The sequence below is a fragment of the Sphaeramia orbicularis genome, chromosome 2 (assembly GCF_902148855.1).
Source record: "Sphaeramia orbicularis chromosome 2, fSphaOr1.1, whole genome shotgun sequence".
NCBI classification, from domain to species: domain Eukaryota; kingdom Metazoa; phylum Chordata; class Actinopteri; order Kurtiformes; family Apogonidae; genus Sphaeramia; species Sphaeramia orbicularis.
Window position 1 is genome coordinate 28,720,163 of NC_043958.1, and position 21,844 is coordinate 28,742,006.

General features: G+C 38.2%; 2 protein-coding genes and 1 non-coding gene across 4 annotated transcripts in view; 1 reads left to right on the plus strand and 2 right to left on the minus strand.

The window, feature by feature from the left end:
• LOC115433268 (cilia- and flagella-associated protein 47-like) overlaps nt 1-14,557 on the minus strand; it is a 57,390-nt gene extending 42,833 nt beyond the window's left edge. Inside the window, exons 1-18 of the mRNA XM_030154589.1 lie at nt 14,414-14,557; nt 11,711-11,868; nt 11,496-11,611; nt 9,415-9,553; nt 9,083-9,164; nt 8,792-8,932; nt 8,490-8,659; nt 8,002-8,108; nt 7,632-7,861; nt 6,569-6,779; nt 6,208-6,436; nt 3,961-4,113; nt 3,561-3,762; nt 3,352-3,448; nt 2,935-3,151; nt 2,585-2,829; nt 1,403-1,533; nt 296-418 (exon numbers count right to left, since the gene is read on the minus strand). Coding sequence (XP_030010449.1) covers nt 296-418; nt 1,403-1,533; nt 2,585-2,829; nt 2,935-3,151; nt 3,352-3,448; nt 3,561-3,762; nt 3,961-4,113; nt 6,208-6,436; nt 6,569-6,779; nt 7,632-7,861; nt 8,002-8,108; nt 8,490-8,659; nt 8,792-8,932; nt 9,083-9,164; nt 9,415-9,553; nt 11,496-11,611; nt 11,711-11,868; nt 14,414-14,557 — 2,895 coding nt within the window. The remainder of the gene's footprint in view (nt 1-295; nt 419-1,402; nt 1,534-2,584; nt 2,830-2,934; nt 3,152-3,351; nt 3,449-3,560; nt 3,763-3,960; nt 4,114-6,207; nt 6,437-6,568; nt 6,780-7,631; nt 7,862-8,001; nt 8,109-8,489; nt 8,660-8,791; nt 8,933-9,082; nt 9,165-9,414; nt 9,554-11,495; nt 11,612-11,710; nt 11,869-14,413) is intronic.
• On the plus strand, nt 8,193-8,264 carry trnad-guc (transfer RNA aspartic acid (anticodon GUC)). The gene has a single exon. It is a non-coding gene; the product is annotated as a tRNA-Asp (tRNA).
• A 1,021-nt stretch (nt 14,558-15,578) lies between the features above and the next one.
• On the minus strand, nt 15,579-21,496 carry nufip1 (nuclear FMR1 interacting protein 1). 2 transcript variants are annotated; one of them, XM_030154787.1, is made up of 10 exons: nt 21,105-21,496; nt 20,131-20,216; nt 19,939-20,040; nt 19,791-19,853; nt 19,629-19,705; nt 18,696-18,788; nt 18,399-18,568; nt 18,182-18,322; nt 16,455-16,729; nt 15,579-16,302 (listed from the first exon to the last, which is right to left on the minus strand). In XM_030154787.1, the coding sequence occupies exons 1-10, from the start codon at nt 21,349-21,351 to the stop codon at nt 15,772-15,774; spliced, it is 1,785 nt and encodes a 594-aa protein (XP_030010647.1). In that variant the 5' UTR covers nt 21,352-21,496; the 3' UTR covers nt 15,579-15,771. The 2 variants fall into 2 exon arrangements, with proteins under 2 accessions (XP_030010647.1, XP_030010640.1); XM_030154780.1 differs by having other exon boundaries at nt 19,939-20,043; nt 21,105-21,495.
• Between the last annotated feature and the right edge of the window lie 348 nt (nt 21,497-21,844).

Genomic DNA, 21,844 nt, shown 5'->3' on the forward strand with positions numbered 1-21,844 from the left:
TATTTTTTTTAGCATGTGTTGTATTCATTGGTGCTTCATTTCATGATGAATAACTCTTGGTCATTAGGTTTTACAATCACACTTTGAGATAATCATACTTTTGACACTGTCAGAATTTTTCACAGATTATCTTGGGCCGCAAGAGAAGGATAACAGCCGTTGCTTTTTGCCACGACCAAAGATATCACTACATTTTCTCATCTTTTGTGTAGGATAGCACAAAATCTCATAGTATACTACTGGTTTAATAAGTGTATGTGTCTGTGTAAAACCAAAATAGTGTGAGTTGGGGCACCTGGTAGTAAGCATGGTTCTGTCCAGTGTTGTGTAGGACAGCAGTTCTAACAGAGGTCATCTTGAGAGACACTGATTCAAATGTCACCCTATTCTCTGCCAGCTGAACACTGGTGCATCCAACCTGAGAAGAGGGCAAAGAAAAAACAGAAAAGGCTGGAGGTACTCTCAGTGTTCCATGATATTCAATAGATTGTGTTGTATTGTATTCTTTAACATGATACTGTGCACTTCAATCCATTCTAGTCATTGATCTGCATTTTATTAAATTATTTTTTAATAAGTAAAACTGTACAAATTTAGTCACATTAACAATGTCAGTGTGTGCAGTCTTTAATGGAAAAACACTGCACATTAAAAATGTGCATTGAGTGAATCTCTGTTTATGTGCAGTCTGTTTATAATCTAGAGTTATGAAAAAGAACTGATTTATCAGTCTCTGTTATTGCAATGAATCTTGTGTCGTGTATTTGTCATCTGACTATCAGGTGTATAGACCTGGAGACATGAATGTCATCAACAAGGAGGTAAAAAATGATGATATTCTGGATTCACTGATAACTCAGGTAGACTTGAAGTACCATTTGTTAATCTCATAATTTAAGATTGACTTTTACAACCATTCACGCAGTTGTATTAACCTCCTACAGTACACATGCCCTTAGATCACACATGCGGTTTAGTAAAGCAAGCAATGATAGTAATCATATAACTCCAAGCGTGTTTCTTGTGAGACTTTTTTTTTTCCTTTTTTCACAGCCTTACTTAAACATAACACTGCTGAATTGGGTTCTGGTCTACTGAGGCTGCTGTCAGAGGAGAAATCGATATCTGCCTTTTTGATAGATTTGGCATTGTATGATAGATGAACACTTGGAGAATGAGTCTACAAAAAGGCTCTTCCTATTTGATCATCTATTTTATTTCAATTATCATTGATTATTTAGTTTCATAAAACTATATCTGCTTTCAAACCTATCATTTAAGCACTTTAGAGAAAACTGAGACTTACATTCAGTTCAAACAGAATAAAGTCTTTGTACACTGTTAAGAACCACATGTGGGAGGGAAATGCACAGTAGTAACATTTTCAATTCTAGGGACAGACCTTGGCGATACAGTGAAGATGTTGTGTGTTGCCCTCAAGGACGCAGAGGTCAAAGTCTCCTTTTGGAGGAGAGGAGAACGAGGCATGCCAGACAACCTCACAGTCTAATTCTTTGTACGCCTCAACAGTACCTGGAGAGGAAACAGAGGATTTATTGTATCAGCTTTAATTTCACAAAGATCACCAACTAATTAAAACCATGTCCTCTAAATGCAGCTCTTAAAAACTGAATTGAAAATGTAAAGAGAAAAAATATGGGAAAAGGTTTCATGGCAGGTTTTGTAAATGTGCATCAAACCATTGAGACAAATGTACATCAGTAGAGTGGAAATGCCAACTCAGACATTGTGTTTCTCTCTATGTCAGCTAATGTGCCTAACCAGAGGTGAAACTAAACCATCAGCTCTGATATTTTTATTAAAAAGTGCAACAATAACTGCTGATTAAATAGGTTAGGACTGAATTATTTCAATTTCTATCTTTCTCCACATCATACCTTTCAAAGATGAATTCATAAAACACTTTGAAACCATAACCTTTTACAAAACCCATGACTTCGGCACATGCTCTTGTAATTTGTGTTGAAAATTTATATGGAATATTTTATGTAAATGTTTAATGTAACTAGTTACTCCATTAAAGTGTAATAATTAGGTCATCAAAGTAATGCAGCTATACTTTTATTCACTTTTCCTAACAAATGTTTCAAAATAGACAATAAGGCTGAGAAAATCCCTGAAAAGATAAGCCCTTTCCTGATTTAGAAAGAAAATGATAATGAATTTCCTTGCACTGGAAGGCTTTCTTACCTGAAAACATGGCCACCTGATTTGGTGTGTGTCTGTAACTAACGTATACCATAACATTTAACGTGTTATTTCCTGACACTGAATGCAGTAGTGCCACACACCTTAACAATGTTTTGTTTGTCCTAGTCTCTGCTAAAAAAAGACGTAGTAAAACAGTGGTATAGAGGATAAGGATGATCTTATTAATAATAACACAGGAGCATATTGTGGACACAAGGTAATCCACTATGTTCTTTTTCTTTTGAGGTTTGTATTTCTTTTTTTTGTCTTCCTTCTGCATGCCCACATCTGCTACATGTTCTTAAAAAAAAACAATACAAAAGAAAGTGTTAAAGAAAAAACAGTGGTATAGATCTAAGCTGCACTGGAGCACCTGTAGCTGGTCGAACAGAGAACAGGATGCCATTTTCCGTGACCACCGGTTGCCAGGTGAATTCAGCAGCATGATTGCGATGGTTTTGAAGGGTTACTGAGCTCCTGTATCCTGACTGGGCGAGCAAAGAGGAGGTTGGGTGAAGCACTAGCTGTGAGGGGGACAGCTCCAAAGCAACAGGAACAACCTGAGCTTGGACTAAGATCTGACCGGGGTGCTTCTGGTTCACAGAGTAGGACAAAGGTCTATGAGAAAGAAATCAAGAATATATTCATACTGTTTTCTTTTAAATCACACATAATCTAATCTTTTATGTAATGCAATTTTGTAGAGCGTCTCCTTTCACCAACCTATAAAATTCTCCCAGCTTATTGCTTTGGAATGTCAAAGGTAAGGTAGTGTGGGATCGGGGTGGTAGAACATGTGAGACAGGGGAGGAGCCCTGAAGCTCTGGGCAGTCCACATCCAGCTGCACCCAGACATGCACTGACAGATGATTGATCATGTCCAGTGTCTGAACACACACAGACTGCACACAGACCTCCCCAAAGTCCACCAACAATGGGCCTAAGGAGGGAAGAAATTGTATCTTGCTTTTAAAAATTTATTTACCATCACCCTTTCAGATCGGGTACAAGGAAATACCAGAACATGACCAAAAAAAAACAAACATTACTTCTACTTCAGGATCATCTATAAAATAGAAACTCAACTAATATACATTACACTTCAACTATTACTGAAAATTTTGAAAGAAAACTCAGAACCTATATCAACTTGGTAGAGCTCCTGAGCTGTCAGAGTCCTGTTGCATTCTGCCATCTCCTGGCTGGTGGACGGAACTGCATTTACAACATGTACAACCTACAGATTCAAGTGAGAAAAAAGACATATGAACAGGCAAAGAATAAAAGTCCCCTCAGAACAACACTAGTTTCTATTTACAGTTTTATTATTCATTAAAGTTAAATCTCACCTGACTAGTAATTTGCTGTTTGGTGGATGTCACATCTTGGAGACAGATTCCTTTTCTTTTTATATAAGGTTTCTTTTTAGATTCTGGGCTGGTGTGTGACATGTTGCTGGTTTCCATATCCTTGATGCAGAGCTTAGGAGGAACAAGCCCTTGGAAAGGAACAATTCCAATGTCCACATCATCCTCGACTTTTGGTTGCTGCCTACCATCCAGAAATAACAAACTGATCTGTCTGCATTTGCCATTTATGTTATTCAACAGAGAACCAACAAAGATATGAAACTGCTGTGAAAATCTTGCATTGTTGCAATGTGATCACTTTTTTTTGGGCAATTGCTAAAGTAATTCTCACTTATGGGCACCTGCTGAACAAAAAGCTGAATAAGCACAATCAAATTACCTCTCCTTTAACTTCTGTAGACGTGTTGATCTAAGCTTTTTGATATAATCTGCATATATTTGGCAATGCTGCTTTCTCTGCACCTCTTCTTCCACAGTAAAGGCATAGTCAGTGTCCACATAGTGATAGCGATGTACTCCAGTAAAGATGGTTCTGAGGAGGATTAAGAAAGGGATGTTGAGGATGTGTCTTTACTAGGGCATTAACAGAGAGGCCAGTTTGTCGATGCGTCGACGTCTGTGGCACAAGTCAGTATTACTTCGGAGGAGTCGACTACTCGTGTGTTATTCTCTCTCTCTCTTCCATCACCTGACAGCGTGCGAGTGTTCATTCAGCGCATGTGAATACTGCATGAAAACATGGAGCACAAAGTAGTGATGCGTGGATCAGTAGACCTGGGTCGGATTAGTGTGGGTCCAAAAAATGTCACTGTATTTGTGGGGTGGGTCAAATAATTCTACAAAACCAGGTTGGGAAAAAAAAACAAAAAAAAAAAAAAAAAAAAAAAAAACCCAACCTGCGCATCACTAGCACAAGGCCAAGACTGAAGGAAGATGACTCAGAGTAGGATTAATAAACTGATTGTGATCTAGAAAAACTATCATCTAAGTAAATGTTCTGTGAACCATGCAAGCACGACCAATACTGAATATTAATTTAGAAAGTCAGTGCATTTGGATTATTCTGTTCATTTATTTCATTAAGACAATGCACTCTCTTCTCTAATACGCTGTGTGTCTTGGCTGCCGCTGTTTTAAAGATATACCTACTGATCTGGCATTTCACACAGCACTTAGTAAAAATTTTAACATGAACAACCTGCCTCCCTCCAAAGCCCCGCACGCTTTCCCCTGCCTGACCTCTGATGCTCCCTTCCCCTCACCTGATGCGTGCGGTGGATGCGGAGGTGGAGGCGGAGCTCCGGTCCACTTCAGTGTATCCGCGGACCCCTCCCTCAGCAATCAGACACAACATCATCCACCTGCTGCTCAGCAGCAGCTGTTTCATTAGGAGAGCCTGTATTTAAAGGTCTGGTCTGTGTAGCGCTGGGTCATTGTCTTGACTGCACCTCATCACCTAGGCTGAGTGGACCGTACTGTGAGCGCGCATACTGTGAGTGTGTGGACTCTGCCACTGTCCATGGACATTTGCGGTTTCATAGTCCATACATTTATCATCCTACATCACCCTACATTGACTGACACCAAGTACATGTACATGGAGTCCTGCGGTCGCTTTGTGCAGACCTGTCTGTGGAGTCAAGTACACCCGACTCCCGGACTTCATCTCAATCCTTCATTCACCAAACTTTGACTGCTGCAATCAGGTTGTTCTGTTTGTTCCCCTTAGTTGTTGTTTCTGTTAATTAATCCTTTTTTCCCTTCTACACTGTGCATTTGAGTCCCATCCATCCGCATCCCTAGACAGGAGACTGCGGTCAGTGACAGGAGATGCAGCGGGAGGTGGAACGTCAGATTCAGAGGTACCCATATCGGATGTGGGATGGTGGTAATGGATGGCTGACAGGAGACTCAGCCAGGTTCAGCCAATTATGTTATTCGGACCAAACAAAATGATAGGTTAGACTTTTATCAGAAATATATGAGAATTAAACATTTCTGAGTTTCATAACCTGGTGGATTTCTTTTACATTTTATTTTGACACACACTTATTAGGAGCATTTTAAGATGACAAAAGAAAAGTGTAAAAATGCCACATCATACAGTGTAGCTTTAACCTCTTCCCACTTCATGTTGTTCACTTTAATTTAAAAAGAAAATTCAAGGTGTTAGCCTATGTTTTGTTTTGGTTAAATGTCTGAGAAGGACAATTGATGCTTGTGTCTTGCAAGTTTTTTATTCTGCACTTTATTGTACATTGATAATGTTACAGTGAACGTTAGTACAAATTGCTCACTGTTGAACAGCTGTGTGTCTGTGTTATTCCTCCGCTGTCAGTGTGATGACGCTATCACACGACTTGTCGACTCAGCTTTGACTTTCTTGACTTATTTACCAATCTAAAAAAATCAGAGGTAAGTAATGCCCTAGTCTTTACACATTCTCTGAAAATATGTAATGCAAAAATTTGCAGATTTTCAAAACATTTATTGCATTACATGACATTTTAACATATAAAAGTAGAGATTTCAAAATTCCTGATGAAAATTTGAGGTTTCTCAATTTTAAATTAATTAACATTAATAATTTAAATAAAGTTACTAATAATATTTAATTTACACCTACCTGTAGTGTCTGTGTGGGGACGCAGGCCTAATGCTGCTGGCTCGGTCATTAGGAAATGCCAGGAACTCCTCCTCTTCAGTGTTTTGTAGGAGGTCATTGTGATGTTTGTGGAGTCGTGTTTTGTCAGCACTAAGGACAGCAGTACGCACCATCTCACGACAGTGAGCAAGCTCACTAGATCGAACATATGGATACAACCCAGATGGATTTGTCACAGCTGGAGTGATGCCTGTAAGACAGCAGGATACAAATAATTCTTCCAACATTTTAAAATGTAAATTATTAAATTAGGGAAAAACCTGGAATGCCAAATTAAACAGCAATGTAGCTAAGGAAGTCAATGGACTTCCCTAATATTTACCAGAATTTAGTTTTGGCACAGGATGTGTTGTTTTGTGGCAGCAGACAGCTGATAGGTTTAAAGTGAGAGTGTAAAAGCGCTGGAGCTGAAGTACTGTAGAGTCCTCTGTGGTGTTATCACCTCTTTGCTGAATGACATAACCGAGGATATCTATCCATTGACACACCTGGAAGGTCCCTTGTTGCCTTGCCTTGAAAGACAAAACTACATCCTGTGAAAAGAATTAAATGCAAAATTTGCATTAAGCAATAGTTGATACATAATAAAGCCGTTTTAAGACCTTATAAGCTGCTTAATAACATTATTATATGTTAATAACATTATACAGTTTGTACAATGCTTTTGAATATCAATACAAGCCTCAGGAGTTCTGTATATTTGTTTATAATAGCAATCCAGACACATTAATCAATATTGTATCTTGCCTGTTATCTACTATTATGCTACAGTTACGGAAAAAATTCTTAGATCACACCTTGTTATCTTCAATTTCTTGTTCATTTTAATGCCTGGTACAACTAAAGGTACATTTGGACAAATATAATGATAACAACAAAAATAGCTCATAAGAGTTTAATTTAAGAGCTGATATCAAGCCATTTTTCATGTTTTCTTGATAGTAACCAAAATCACTTAAGTTCTTACATCAATAGCTATAGCATTGTACTGCCAAAAACAGTGCTTTTACACATTCCATGCTTTCTTTTCTATCTGTTTTAGTCACATAACACAAACAGGAGTTAGTACATGATTGCATAACCAGTGTTTCTGATGACTTTTGATGGTCTACTAATTTTTTCCGCGACTGTATGTCTACTCAGATTTTTGTTGCTGAAGTCCAATACATAGCATTTACTACTTCTTACTTTATTAATGTTCTTAAGCAGTCTATAAAATGTTATAAAAAATTATAATTACCTAAAAAAGCTATAATAAAGGATCCAGAACCAAAATGGGACAGGATAGGAGAACAAGCTTATTACAAGAATCTTACAATAAAGTGTTATAAAGGTTTTGTTTTTGTTTTTTTTAATACATCACTAAATAAAATTGCCATCCTTACCTGGCACTGCCCAGGTGCGATGGTGCCTGTGGAGGGCTCTGTGCTAAAATGTGCTACCTTGCGGAAGCTGAAGTTTATTGGAAGCTGAGGGCAAAAGTTTTGCAGCACACATAACAAATCTACACGCTGACCAGCCATGCAGGTGTGGAAATCAAACCTATGAGAAGGACTTGGTACAAGAGACACCGGCAGCCCGGAGCCTGTCACTGCTAACTCCACACTGCTGTTACCTGAGGACAAAGATCAACATTAAGACTATGTGATTTAACGTTTAAATCAATAAATCAGCAATTGGTTAGATGGCATAACAAAGAGGACAGACTCATGGGCTGGTTCCTGTGATTGTGTCTGTGCTGTATGTTTTGAGTACCAGTATGGTGAGTGAAGCCATGTTTGCTTCCCACTGACTCAAACAGCAGGAAAAGACAGTAGTCCTGTCGTCTGGTTGAGTAAACATGTGGTTTCTCTTCATGTGCACTGAAACAGACAAATTATCACGAAGTGAGTAAAATAAAAGCACACATGAACAAAAATTAGTCCTCTAGTTACACCTCTATCTGCTCCTCGTTAGTATAGTGGTGAGTATCCCCGCCTGTCACGCGGGAGACCGGGGTTCGATTCCCCGACGGGGAGTAATATACTTTATATTTTCTGATATGAATACATTTGTTTTCACACTAAACTATATTATTATAGAATTACACAGAAGTTATGGAATGTATTTCTTTTGAAAATAAGTAACTATATTACCATAAGCAATGACTATGTTATACTAATGCTACACAACTTTATGTCTAATTTTTAATACCCCGTCATTGTTGTAGGACACATTGAAACACACTCTCACACACTGTTTACCTGTGGGAGACAGGACTGAAGCGTAAAGCCACCGTGGTTTTATCACATGGTCCAAGTCGACCCTGCTTAGGAACACACACCAAGACCTGAGAGACGTGTTCAGAGGCTGAGCTGCACATCTCTATTCTGTCCACCAGGGTGGCGTCTGTGCTGTTCTGGAGGTTTGTCCCCTACAAAGGCATCATTATCAAAGCTGTTTTACTGAAAACTTTTTTTGATTCTACACAATTAGGGTCTTTCATATCCTCCAACAATTTAGCCAACTGACAGGACATCTTAGTTTCCCCAAGGTCATCACTCACCACCTCAGTTCCCGCAGCAGCTTCCTGGAACACGCAGACCCAGTCACACGGTTGGGGTGAATTGTTTCTTAAGACTATATTCTCTACACGGGACGTCCCAAAGTAGACAGGTCCAAACCACAGACTGGACAGTGGAGAACCCTGTGAAATATTTGTATTTAGTTTATCAACAGAAATTTGCTAAATAATTTTAGAAAAACAATTAGAATGATAGAATGACAATTTTTTAAAATGACAAGATAATTATGTGACAATCATTGTGACTAAAACCTTTCTGGAAGACTCTCTTACTTGCAGGTCAAATATCTCAAGGGGCTGGGCCACAACATGAGCCCTAATGCAAAGTATGGTGGAGCAATTCTGGAGTTTCACCCTAGGAGAGTGAGATCCAAGGAGAGAGATCAGCTGTCACAAAAAACACTCAAAATGGCATGCTGTACATTTTCCAGTGTCACCATAAAACACAGTATCTCCAAAGTCAGTACCTTAACTCTAACTAATTGTGTATTGTACAAATTTTCATATTGTCTTAGTAACTAAGTATTAATAATGAATATCTAACATATTATCTTATCACTTTAATAAAGGTGTATATTTTGGAGTGGTGTCATTGATTGTCTTACATAGCCCTCTCATCAATCAACCTTGATGCATCAGTACGCAGTTCAGCTTTCAGCCACTGGGTGGCGCCTGCTGCTATAACTCCATTGATGGGTGAGAGTTTGATTGCTGGGTTTCCACTGAACTGCACCTGGAACATTCCTTCAACATATGGGAACATACAGACACACCAAGAATGAAAGATGATCTGTTGATTATTTTGCAAATGCGAGTGGTGGTTTGGATTAACTGGTTGTATAGTACCAAGGACTGAGTCGAGTTTTTCAGTGTTCAAATAAATTGCATTTCAAAAAGCTGTCAAAGTGCAAAATATTTTTGATGGGCCTGAATTTGACTGAAAGTTTATCTTTACCTCTGCCAGGAGGTATTGTGATCTCTCTGCTTTGTGTGTTTGTTTGTTTGCATGTTTGTTTGTTAGCAGGATAACTCAAAAAATTATGGATGGATTTTCATGAAATTTTCAGGAAATGCTGATACTGGCACAAGGAAGAAATGATTAAATTTTGGTGGTGATGGGACACACACACACACACACACACACACGACTAAGCGGAGGTCTGCACTCTCCGAGTGCTTTTCTTGTTTGTTATGTTACAAGCCTTGTCTAGGCTGTAGGAATATAACGTAATAAGTTTAAGTGTTAGCAGGCCTAGCCCTGTTCATGTGCCTGCACCCCCCCCTCCCCCCCCCAGCGCTTCCACAGTAGCCTCTGACCATCCAAATGGGTCATATCTGATGACCCTGAAAAGATGAAAAACTGCATTTTACACCAATCATTTACATGTATTGATAGGATTAATGGATTTACAATTTAGATCAGTAGATGCTTTTTGTTGACAGTGGATGTTTGGGTCTTTATGGGTTAAAAGGGTCAAAATCCCACTAGTTGTCTTACTCTGGGGCGCTGTTAATGAGGAGGGGAGGGGGGGTAAACATGACAAATTCATGGGGCCCAGACTTCCCGGGGGCCCATACAGCAGTAGAGTAGGCCTGGAGAGTTAGATGAATAGTAAAGCATCTTCCTTCAGTTTCAGTTTCACTTTGCACACTACCCTCCCCCCAGCTCCAACAATCATGGACTGCTAACACCCCTGTTCTAACATGACTTATTTCAGACTGATCTCATTAAATTGCATTGTATGTGACACCAGTTTATTGCATTTGGCATGCTATACGTATGGGTTTTCATCCTTTAGTGTGCTATTTAACACCATTTGATGGCATGTCAATGCGCAAGTCGCTAATCACTAATCGCACCAATCCCTGACCCTAAACCTAACCCTTGCGTATTTACTGGACTTGCATATTTACTGGACTAAAATGCATTTGGCATAGCGTAGTGTTTATTGCATATAAACAGTTGAAAGCGGTATTGACAATGTGACAGGACATGGCGGCACTGCATTAGATTGTAGCCAAACACTAGAAAGACAGCGATCAAAAACACTTGGCCGAGTTACCATGAAGCATTTGTTGTTATTATGCATTCATGGAAAAATGTATTTTACATTACCTTGAGAGAGTTGTTTCTTTTCTTCTTAAAGTTTTTTTTCTTCCGTTTATCGGTAAGCGACAGGTCTAGTCATTTGGACTTGGTGAAATGCTTGCTCCAACTAATTGACTAATGACTTCATCCTTGGTTGCCAGTTTTTCATTACAGTCACCCTTTTCACTATTTGGCATTGGCAGATCATCAACAAATCAAATGACATGATGCATAAGTGTGGGCCCCCCTGGTGGCTGTGGGGCCCTAAGCAGTAGTTTAATTTGCTTAAAGGGCAAGATGGCTCTGCATGTTAACATTTATAATGTTTTGTAATGCCAGTACCAATCTTCAAATGAATGGATGACTTCAGAAAGGAGAAGTACATGCACTGAAGGCAAGGCAACTTAAGAGGAAGTGCTGGTCCATAGCAAAGGTCTTAAGAGCTAAGGAGGCAGTAAAATGGTTACAAACACTGATTTATGCACATGTTTGCTGTTTTTGTGAATAATAGACCAGGCCTAGTGAATTGGGTTAAAGTGGTTCATCATTTCCAAAGGTTTTGGTGTCAACAGGCCAAGACAGATATGTTTAATTTACCTGGTGCTGATCCCTGGTTGGTTATAGGATGATACTTGCTGATCACTTGGCTATTGGCAGCAACGCAACCAAAGTCAACCACAGACTCCATTATGAGGGAGCAAGCCCTAGGAAACCTAAAATGACATAACTGGAGATAAATACAAACATGAAGGTCAACCAGTAACGCAAACAGTGTTGGCCTAATTTTAAGGTAATACACCCAGCTTGCTTACGCCAGTAGTGGGATTTCCATTGTGTCCGTATCGTCTATGTGAATCTGAAGTTTCCCTCTGACCTCCTCCTCCCTTTCTGGAGTAAACTCCAACAAACCGTTCACACCCAGACCAGGGGCCACTACCACAGCTGAGCTGCTGGATGTAAACTTAAACATCTACAGTGAAAAGACAAAACAGATAGAAGCACTCGCAGACATTTTGCACGACACAAAATGGCGCACGGAAATAATGACGCACTTCAGAGATAACTCAAACCTGTGCACAATTTACAAATTAAAAATAAATAAATAAATAAAAATACAATAGGTCCCTAGTGTAAAGAAACACGAGAGCCTAGCAACTCTAAGAATTTAATAAAATAAACAACCAAATGTGCGCAGCTATTTTAGGATAATTAGGGGCTCGGGCATCGACACGAGCACCTATTGTTCCTCTGCGCGTTTATTCTTCATCTTCCGCCACTTTTTTGTCCATTAATAGGGCCCGAACCGCTGGAAAGACCCCTGCAAATTATACATTAAAACGTGCGGTTTCATCGGGAATAGTGTGCTATGTTGTTTTCGTAGAGATTCGCGAATTTTTCGCAGAGTTATTTGTGAAAAACATGCGAAAAAAGTCCCATAGAAATGAATGGGAAGAGGAAAAAATCAGCCAGAAAAGTCAACTTTTTTTCCAGACACTACTACTTCGCCATACTTTGACCTACAGACTTCATTTAAACTTTAAAACGCAGGCATTTTTGTCCTCTCTGCACAAATGCACTTGGCATTAGGATGGGGTTTATGGTTTTCAATAGGTGAGTCTTCAAAAACCCCTGGGTTGAGTGAAAATTCTCAAAATTTCCTGAGTTAGAGTGGGTGATGTCATCATGCTAGAGTGTAAGAGCAGTGAAAATTCACCTGAAAATTTTCTGGACAACTCACCCTCCCGGCCAAATGATACATCGCAGGTGACTGATATTTTCCAAAAACGTAGCCATGGTTCCTGGGCTTCATATGAACCCATGTTTGAAGACCTAGCTCTCTTTAAAGTGACATGACAGGCACTAATTTGGAGGCTCATCCCTTCTTTCCTCCATTAACTCTCCATTGTAGCGGATTCCTTCTTGTCTTGGTCAGTTGACTGTTTTTAAACTGCTCTAACTCAGTCACTTCTCAAAGTACGGGAAAAAAAACCTACATCTGTGTGTTCCCCAGGTCCTTCTGACACTCACGGTCATTTCGGTTTTCACCTATCTTTTACGGTTTTCCCGTAATTAGCAGTATTTCCGGACCTGTTCTGATCCAGTCTCAGCCTATTCCTGCTGCTCTGTGTGTCAGTTTCATTCTCTGTGTGTGTCAGTGCAGCGCCGTTGCTGCGGTAACGGCCCCTCTGCTCTGTGTCCCAGGTGTGTCCAATAAACCCAATCAATCTGACATGTTTCTGCTCCCATAGCAACCCTGGAGAGTCCATAGCAACGCTGGGTGTGTGAGACAGTACTGATACTACTACTACTACTACTAGTACTACTACTAATACTACAACTACAGCTACTAGTATTACTTCTACTAATAATAATACCATTTATACTACTACTTCTACTACTACTGCTAAAAATACTACTACCACAACTTCTACACCTACTACTCTTAGTAATACTACTACCACTACTACTACTAAAAATACTACTACTACTAATACTACTAAAAAGACTACTACTAGTAGTAGAAATACTACTACTACTACTACTACTACTAAAAAGACTACTACCTCTAAAAATACTACTGCTACTACTAAAAATACTACTACTACTACTACTATTAAAAATACAACTTCTACTTCTAAAAATACTACTACAACTACTATTAAAAATACTACTACTATTAAAAATACTAGTACTACTACTAAAAATACTACTACTACTAAAAATACTACTACTACTACTAAAAATACTACTACTACTAAAATTAATACTACTACTACTACGACTAAAAATACTACTACTATTACTACTATTAAAAATACTAGTACTACTAGTAAAAATACTGCTACTACTACTACTACTACTACTAAAAATACTACTACTACTACTACTACTAAAAATAGTACTACTACTACTAAAAATACTACTACTACTACTAGTAAAAATACTACTACTACTACTACTACTACTACTACTACAAAAAATACTATTACTACTTCTATTACTACTACTAATGGTGACGTCCGTCAGACGCCAAATTTTGACACACAGATTGTCCATATAAAGTGAATGGGAGTTCAGAACACAGAATTCTCCTCCGACCATGAAGTCTTTGGTAACGTCGAACATGCCCCCCCGACCCCCAACCCCCGAGCCCCTCTCACGATTTCCGCGTGTGGAAATTGTCTAGTTGATGTTATTGTTGAGCTGTTTTACAATATATATTTTTTAGCATCGTGAAGTAGTTAAAAACTCCCTCTAAATAACTTAAGAGAAAACATAAGAAACATTAAGTTTATTCGGGATATTAGGAAGTTAGTGTGGAGAACGTCGTTAAAAAGATAGATAGATAGATAGATAGATAGATAGATAGATAGATAGATAGATAGATAGATAGATAGATAGATAGATAGATAGATAGATAGATAGATAGATAATCAATTGAGTTGACTCAGAAAATATCAGAACATCGTAAAGTTATTTAAAACTAAGTTTATGTGCTTAAAGGTTTACATTACCTTTGAATTTGGCTTGCCAACCGCTATTTTCGTCATAGTTTTCCCGACATTTGTCACCGTCAGTGCAGTCTTATAGACTTGCCCCAGTCGCACATCGTTGAACTGAACAAATGGTGGGTCAACCCGTACACAATTTACTGCCATATTATTACTTCATTTGCTTGTTTCGCTAGTAATTTAAAAACGGAATAAACGACATATTTATCCTCTGGCTAAATGTGCTCAAAGACTAGTTAGGCCCACAGACTTGGCTCCTCGCATTCCACCAGTTCACGTTAACTTCCCCCTCACAGTGTTTGGGACTCTGCTGCGGTGGACAGAACAGGTGGTTTCTACGCGACGGCGCCGGTAGGAGCGCTCGTTGTTTAGCACTGGACAATCCAGGTGGACGGGGTAGCTACTGGTATTCTCTTTATAGGCGTTTATATCAGCAGAATTTGGCGTTTCTGCCGTCAGACCTGAAAAGTGCCTGACAAACTTGAATAGTGTTTTGTTTTGTTACTCAGTATGACAATAGCTTGTTGTAAGATACTACATGGAAGTTAATATCAAGCACACAATGTCTGACTAGGATGGAAGTGCTGTTACACTGGTCTACCTACTTTTTTTAATTATCTGCTTCAGAGATTTAATGTTATAAATTCTACATACTTAACAATAAAATTAATTGGGGGAAAACATGACAAGAGTGCTGGTTAGCTGATGTTTCCAATGTATATGATGAAGTATAATGTATTAGTTTATGTAGGCTACATTTATGCAATACATTTATGAATCTTCCACTAGAAATATCCTGAAATGCGAATGCGTGGTACTGTGCAGTGTTTCCACGTAGATCTGGTAGCTCTCAGAGATTCCTTTTGAGTAATACCATTCTCTCATTAACTCCCAGAATTTCACATTGTGAATCTTGGAAACCAAGAAAAAGTCAAGCAGCATCTTTGACTTACATTTTATTCTTAATAATAATAATCATAATAATATTAATATTAATACTACTACTACTACTAATAATAATAATAATAATTAAAATAATAATAATAAATCAACACTTTTATTTGGGAGGCATTTTGCTTGTAGATCAGTGTTATCTAGGTAATAAAATGAAGACTGATAATCCAAACTGGGAACTCCATATTGTCAACATGTGAAGACAACACAAATCTTCAGGAAAGCTTGTGTGATTTATTTTAAAGGGAAAAAAGGAATGACTTCTTATGTTACAAAAGTATAACATGTTAGTAATACTCACATAAAAATATGTAAAAATAAGACATTCTTTTAAAAATATGCAAAGTAAAGACATTAACATGTTATTCTGAGTAATTCACATGGATGCATTACAGTAATTTGCCATTTCAAATAACGGTACCAGGGCTCTCCCATATTTCATCATCATACATGTGATTGATGATTTTATCATGACAGTCGGTGACAGGTGTCTCATCAGTCACCTCTTCAGGGTTTGTTGCTGCATTTTGTGATAAATCCACAGATGGATTTCCAGATTGGTCATTCTTTACACCTTCAATCTGGCTACAGTCGTTCACTGAAGTGTCACAATTTTGTGGCAAGCAGTCATTAACAGCCACACTTGTTTGCAAATCCTCCTGACTGCCAACTTCAGCCACTGTTCCTCCTTTATGGGATGTACATTCATCCTCAGCTGAAATCCGCTCTACATTGATCATAGAGGCAGACGTGGGTGTACACAGGACTTCTTCTGATGGTGTCTCCTGCCTGCCTTCATGTTTTTCACTTGTAACAGCTGTTGCAGCATTAAGTGCCTCCTGGGATTTGGTTTCCAGCCCAAAAAACTCATTTCGGACGACAAAGCGCACACACTGCAAGAGGATGTTCCTCTCATGGCGGATATCTGGAGCCAGTAACTGAAGAAAATTAAACAGAATGAAGTGAAAATTGTCACAATCTAACAATACATGCATTTCTGTTGGCATAAAAATAGCAAAAGGAGAGGACATAACGATCGTGCTAATCTTTAGTTTATTTGTTAAAATTGTGCAACATTGACTGTTCTTACCATTTCAAGTAGAGTAGGATGACATTTTGATGGTGTTTCCTGATATCGTCCTTTAGTACCACCCCTTCCACCCCTTCCTCTTCCTCCTCTTCCTCGTCCTCTGCTGTCAGATGTGTGAAGACCAGAGCCAGTTTGGGGCTTTCGGTTCATTTCTCTGCTGTGTAAAAATGCTTCCGAGCCTCTACATGGTCCTCTGTCGTGGGAATTTGGTGGCATTGTGTTTACGAGAGTCTGGTTTGCTTCTATCAGCTCTTTGGCTCTCTGAATAGGGGCAGCTGAAAATTTTTTTTGAAATACTGTAAGTGAAGCTGCATTGAAAGATTTGAAATCTATGAAGCATTTTATTTTTAATGAAAAATTTCATTAAAAAAAACAACAACAAAAAAACAAAACATTTCATGATACTGGGTAATATATATACAGTATATCAAATTCAGTGGAAAATACACCTAAGATTAAAATCTACTCTAGAGATCTTTCTTACTAGATATGCAACCTATCTTATATTGTAATATACTAATTTGGAACAGTGTCTCTAATTACTGCCAAACAGCTCAGCTTTATTTTAAATTAACTCAATTATATCTACAAAATACTTTGAGTGTATGATACATGAATAATCTAAATATGATAGTCTGGAATCATGAACCAGAAAACTGGCCTTTACTCAGCGCAAATTTTTCTACTTACAAGTACAGCTGGATCATATATCATAATTATTCAAATAATCATGATTTCACTTTCTGAAAACCACAGAAAACGTCTAAATTGCGAAATCCCGATTAATCCTCTGGAGGCATTTCTTTCTCCACAAAAATTTTAAATGTAACCTGTTTGCTTCTTGTAATATATTAATCAGGAATGTGTTTCTCCAGTCATTTATGGCTATAGGAAAGAAAGAGTATTTCTAAAATCAATTTCTGTTCAACAATCTAGATTGTATGATCTATTTTACCTCATGTTACCCTTCCAGAGTTCTGTTTTTATAGTTGTTGTTGGTACTGTATATAACAGGCATACATAGTACTGTGCAAAAGTCTTAGGCCTCCCTCAGGTATGTCGTTTGAATGTGGCTGCCAGGAGCACAGTATCTGCTTCTTAGTCTCTTTATTAACATACACAAAAAAGAGGGGAATATTGTGCACAGCATTAAAATCTCACAAAAATATAAACAACATGGCTGCTACAAGAAACAGTGAGGATTTAGTGTGATCTCTTTCTCCATGACAAAAAGCAGACTCAACAATAACAAACTCTGGACATGTGTCGAATGAAACCTGGTGTAAAACACTATAACTTTAGTTGAGTCTGCACAGAAGACATTAAGACATTAAGTACAAAGGAAAGTCTATTTTGCTATTTTTGCTATTTTGCACGGAATGAGAAATGTGTTTGTGCATTACATTCAGAGTATCATTATACTCTTGCTAAAATGATAAACCTACTTGTGGCCTAAAGCTTTTGCACAGTACTGTAGTTTTCATAAATTAAATTATGCTGAATGATGTTTTGGCCTGTGAGGAAAAAACAAACTGATCATCCTGAACACTGAAAAAAGATGTAATGAAATGTAATGTTTTGGTCATACTGCCCAGCCCTACTTCCTATTAATGTTTGCATTATTATTGTTAAGTCTCCACCTGGTTACACTATCCAGCACAGTGTCTATACGTAGTATAGATCTATGAAGGAATCTGTTGTGATCTTTTAGGAGGCTGTTTACTCACATTCTGGTTCTTCATCATTGTCGCTCTCACTCATGGACCCATAGTTGGCCAACAGGGATCCTAAAGCTGAGCTCATCTGCTTCGGGGCGACAACCACACCACTGGCCCTGGACTCAGCACCTGGATCTTCTTTATCAGAATCTGGAAGTACATGATCATTGATTAGTGATTCTCACCTTTTAGACCTATCTGTAGCTTTGTGAATATCGTTACCCACCGTGGTCACTGCTGACCAGAGCTCCCAGAGGATCCCCTTCCCTGTGGGGTTTGCTAAAGGCTCGGAGATTTTCTGTAGAGCTGTTGTGTGAAGGGTGACCACCTCCTTGGTAAGGACCCTGAAACGCTCTGTTGCCCCAGCCTCGACCTCGTCCTCTGCCTTTTATTCGTCTGTGCATAATAGCATAGTCTTCAAGTTACAAGTCTTGAATCAGGCATCATGCTAAACAAATGTGCATCAATCAATATCAATGCTACTATGCTGAAGTGAATGATTAAGTTAAGTTTGTACATTTACCCAAACTGAGCTGTCTCCAGGACACCTCCCGTCGCCTCCCGCATCTGCATCATAATTTTCTTCTTCTCAATATTCTGGAAAGTTGGATAGTTTCTAGAAAGATGATTTAACAACATAATATTGAATTTTTTTCTTAGATTCATTAAAATTTAAGCAAGCCTGGTGAATGGGCTAAAATTTTGTTTAGACCTGAGAATTCATACACTTTGAAGAATTGGACTTAGAATCGTTGATGACCTTGACTCTTAATACTCATAAATAAATGGAAAAACCTCCTCCACAGACCACTCCCCCTACAGGTTTATAAGTCTGCTTTCTTCTACCAGCAAATAAAGGTAAAGAAGTCTCTTGGATGAGAGACAAAACATTTTCAAAAGAGCAAAAGTACTTCAGTTGAACCTAGAAAAACTACCAAGAATGATGACCAAGGCACATGATAACTGACACAGACTTTAAGAATTGGGGGAAAACAGTACAATTGGACTTTTTTCATGGAACAATTAATGGACCAGTAAGAGTATTTCTGAAGAAATGGAAGTAAATTCAGGTTTTTTTTCATATACAAATCCTTGTTTTATTTTTAACTTTAACTGTAAAATATATTGCCGTACCAGGAAAAGGCTTCTAATACACGTTATTATTATTAAACCTTTGTCCGTATAAAAGCAGTGCTGATGTAAGACATATATATTTTTCCTGTAGAGAAAAATGATAGATGTTTTGAAACTTTTAAACATTACTATATACAGATAAACTACATATATAGTTACATGCTGTATATAGTAACTTTATATGTATATCATAAATTAATTATTTAAGTAGTGAAGTGTGTATTTGTATTACAATTTTTTATTTCATGAGTGATTGTTGGATCTATGGTCTGGATGGGTCTGTGGACTAGGTTTGTTCTTTAGATATACTAACTATACTAACTTGCGTCTCTCCTCTCTCCACTTCAAAATTTCCTCTGGTGTGTCCAGCTTGATTCTTTTAGCTCCTGGTGCATGGTTCTGGAGAGGTGACATGAACACCACATTTAAAAAAAGCACTGAAGATCCAAACCTAAAATGCAACCCAACAGATTTTTCTGCTTACATTTTTCCAGTGGATGCTGACAATTTTTTCATGAGCCATAAAGCTACAGTCCGACACAGAACACTAAAAAGAAAGTAGCTTTATTAGTAAATAATGAATATACAATACATTACTGAGGAGTAAAGTCAACATATTAAAATATAATTACCTTGACATGTTGAGACACATGTTCATCGTACTTTTCCTGGTTTTTGAAACCCCGATCACAGGTGTCACAGTAATGGGAATACTCTGGTTCCTTCCTAATTTTCTGCTGTGGGTTATAGTCAAGCCTTTACTTTACATTACTATTCAAAATTCTGAAAGGATGGGATCCTCAGATCATCAGTTATCCTTTTACCTTTTTCCCATGGTTCATGGGAGAGCCGTAATTCTGCCTTCCACCTCGGTGTCCACCCTGCTGCCATTCATACCCTGAGTTTTGACCTGATGACAAGAATATACTTAGAGGAGGGTAACAAACACATAAAACAAAACTATTAACAAAAACTGAAACCTTGATAATGTGACAGTATTTTTATATAATATCAATGTCAGAATACACAAGTACAATGTTCAAATACATGTTCTTTACTTAAATAAATTCACTTTCTGCCATTTTACACTCCTACTTCTCTATATTTTGAATACAAATATTCAGGGTTTGGGCACTGCCTGGGTTCCACTGTTCAACAAAAACAGTCAGGACAAACTTGTATGAAACCTTGACCTTGGTCTGCAAAATAAGTTGAGTGCTACACATAAAATATATAATGGCGAGGAAAAACATGACTATGGTATTCATTGTATCACTGTATTCATTGCAATTATAAAATGCTAGTCACTTTTTCAGATTATTTTTATTATTATTATAGTTGTTGATAAAAATGTAAAAACGTGATATTGAAGTGACTCCGGTCATTACAGACAGCAAAATGATCCAGTCATACATATTATTCAGAAATGGGTCAGTGTGTACCATTACATTTGGTACTCCTAGTATATTTTACTGCTAGTACTTTTGAACTTTTCATCAAGATTTTGAATGCAGGACTTTTACACGGTAGTATTGGTAGTCTGCTATTTTTTCAAGAAATAAAATATTTGGTAGCGCTACCTCCAATGCTGCTTAATATGAATGGTGGAATAACCATAAATACTTTGACTCAAGTGCTGTATTCAAGGTAATGGGAGTATCTGGAGCATTGTGTTGTGTAGTGTTTACTCCACTACCTACATTTGTTTGACAGCTTTGTTACTTTTCAGATCAGTTTATCACCGATGCACATGTTTCAACTATATTTGTTAGTAATGCGGTCATGCCGGCCTACTCACCGTATGGACGACTAGGTCCATACTTTGCACGACCTGACTGGTATCCGGACCCCGCTGCTGACCCGTGGTACCAGCCCGGTTGGCCCCCGGAGTCCCAGAGTCCCGGAGTCTCTGACGACGTCTCACACCAAGTCCACATGCTGGGGTGGAAGCCGCTGGAGCGGGGCTGCTGCTGTTTTAGGGGTTGGAAGGAATTAGGCGGCGGACAGCTGAAGTCCGGAGGAGGGTACTGCCCCGGTTCATCCATGTTGCTCAGAACAGGGTTTTTTTCCCACACCAACAGTGTAGTAAATCTGAAATAAATGAACGTTTGGGTCACCACGCACCGCTCACGTGTGCATGTTTTGCTCAAGGTTTTACACAGACGATTCGTCACTTCCGCGAGATCAGGAACACACACGACAATTAAATAATACTACGAAGTATGAATTCTGTATGCCATTAATTAAATTTAATTATTCATACGTAACTTGTATCAAAAGCCAAGATAATTTGGTCTCGATTAATTTGAAAAGAAAAAAGATTTTTAGCAGGCAACGATACGCGATATTCTCGCGATATTTAAGGGCACCATTTTGGGTTGCCATGTTGTGCGGAAAATTTATGAGTTTAATTTTACATTGGTGTAAGACATATATAAAACCACCATGTGACTTGCTGCATTTAGAAAACAAAACAGTACAACATAAATTGGTTAAAAACTAGTTTTGATTGGTTCTGTGAAATGTTTAATCGGTTTG

What these genes read in the sequence shown, in the direction of transcription:
- nufip1 (XM_030154780.1), bottom strand. Translation starts at nt 21,351, where the DNA reads ATGGATGAACCGGGGCAGTACCCTCCTCCGGACTTCAGCTGTCCGCCG. An exon ending in CCATGAACCATGGGAAAAAG is followed by an intron (nt 20,044 to 20,130) that starts GTAAAAGGATAA and finishes TATAACCCACAG; the next exon opens with CAGAAAATTAGGAAGGAACC. An exon ending in TCAGCATCCACTGGAAAAAT is followed by an intron (nt 19,706 to 19,790) that starts GTAAGCAGAAAA and finishes TCACCTCTCCAG; the next exon opens with AACCATGCACCAGGAGCTAA.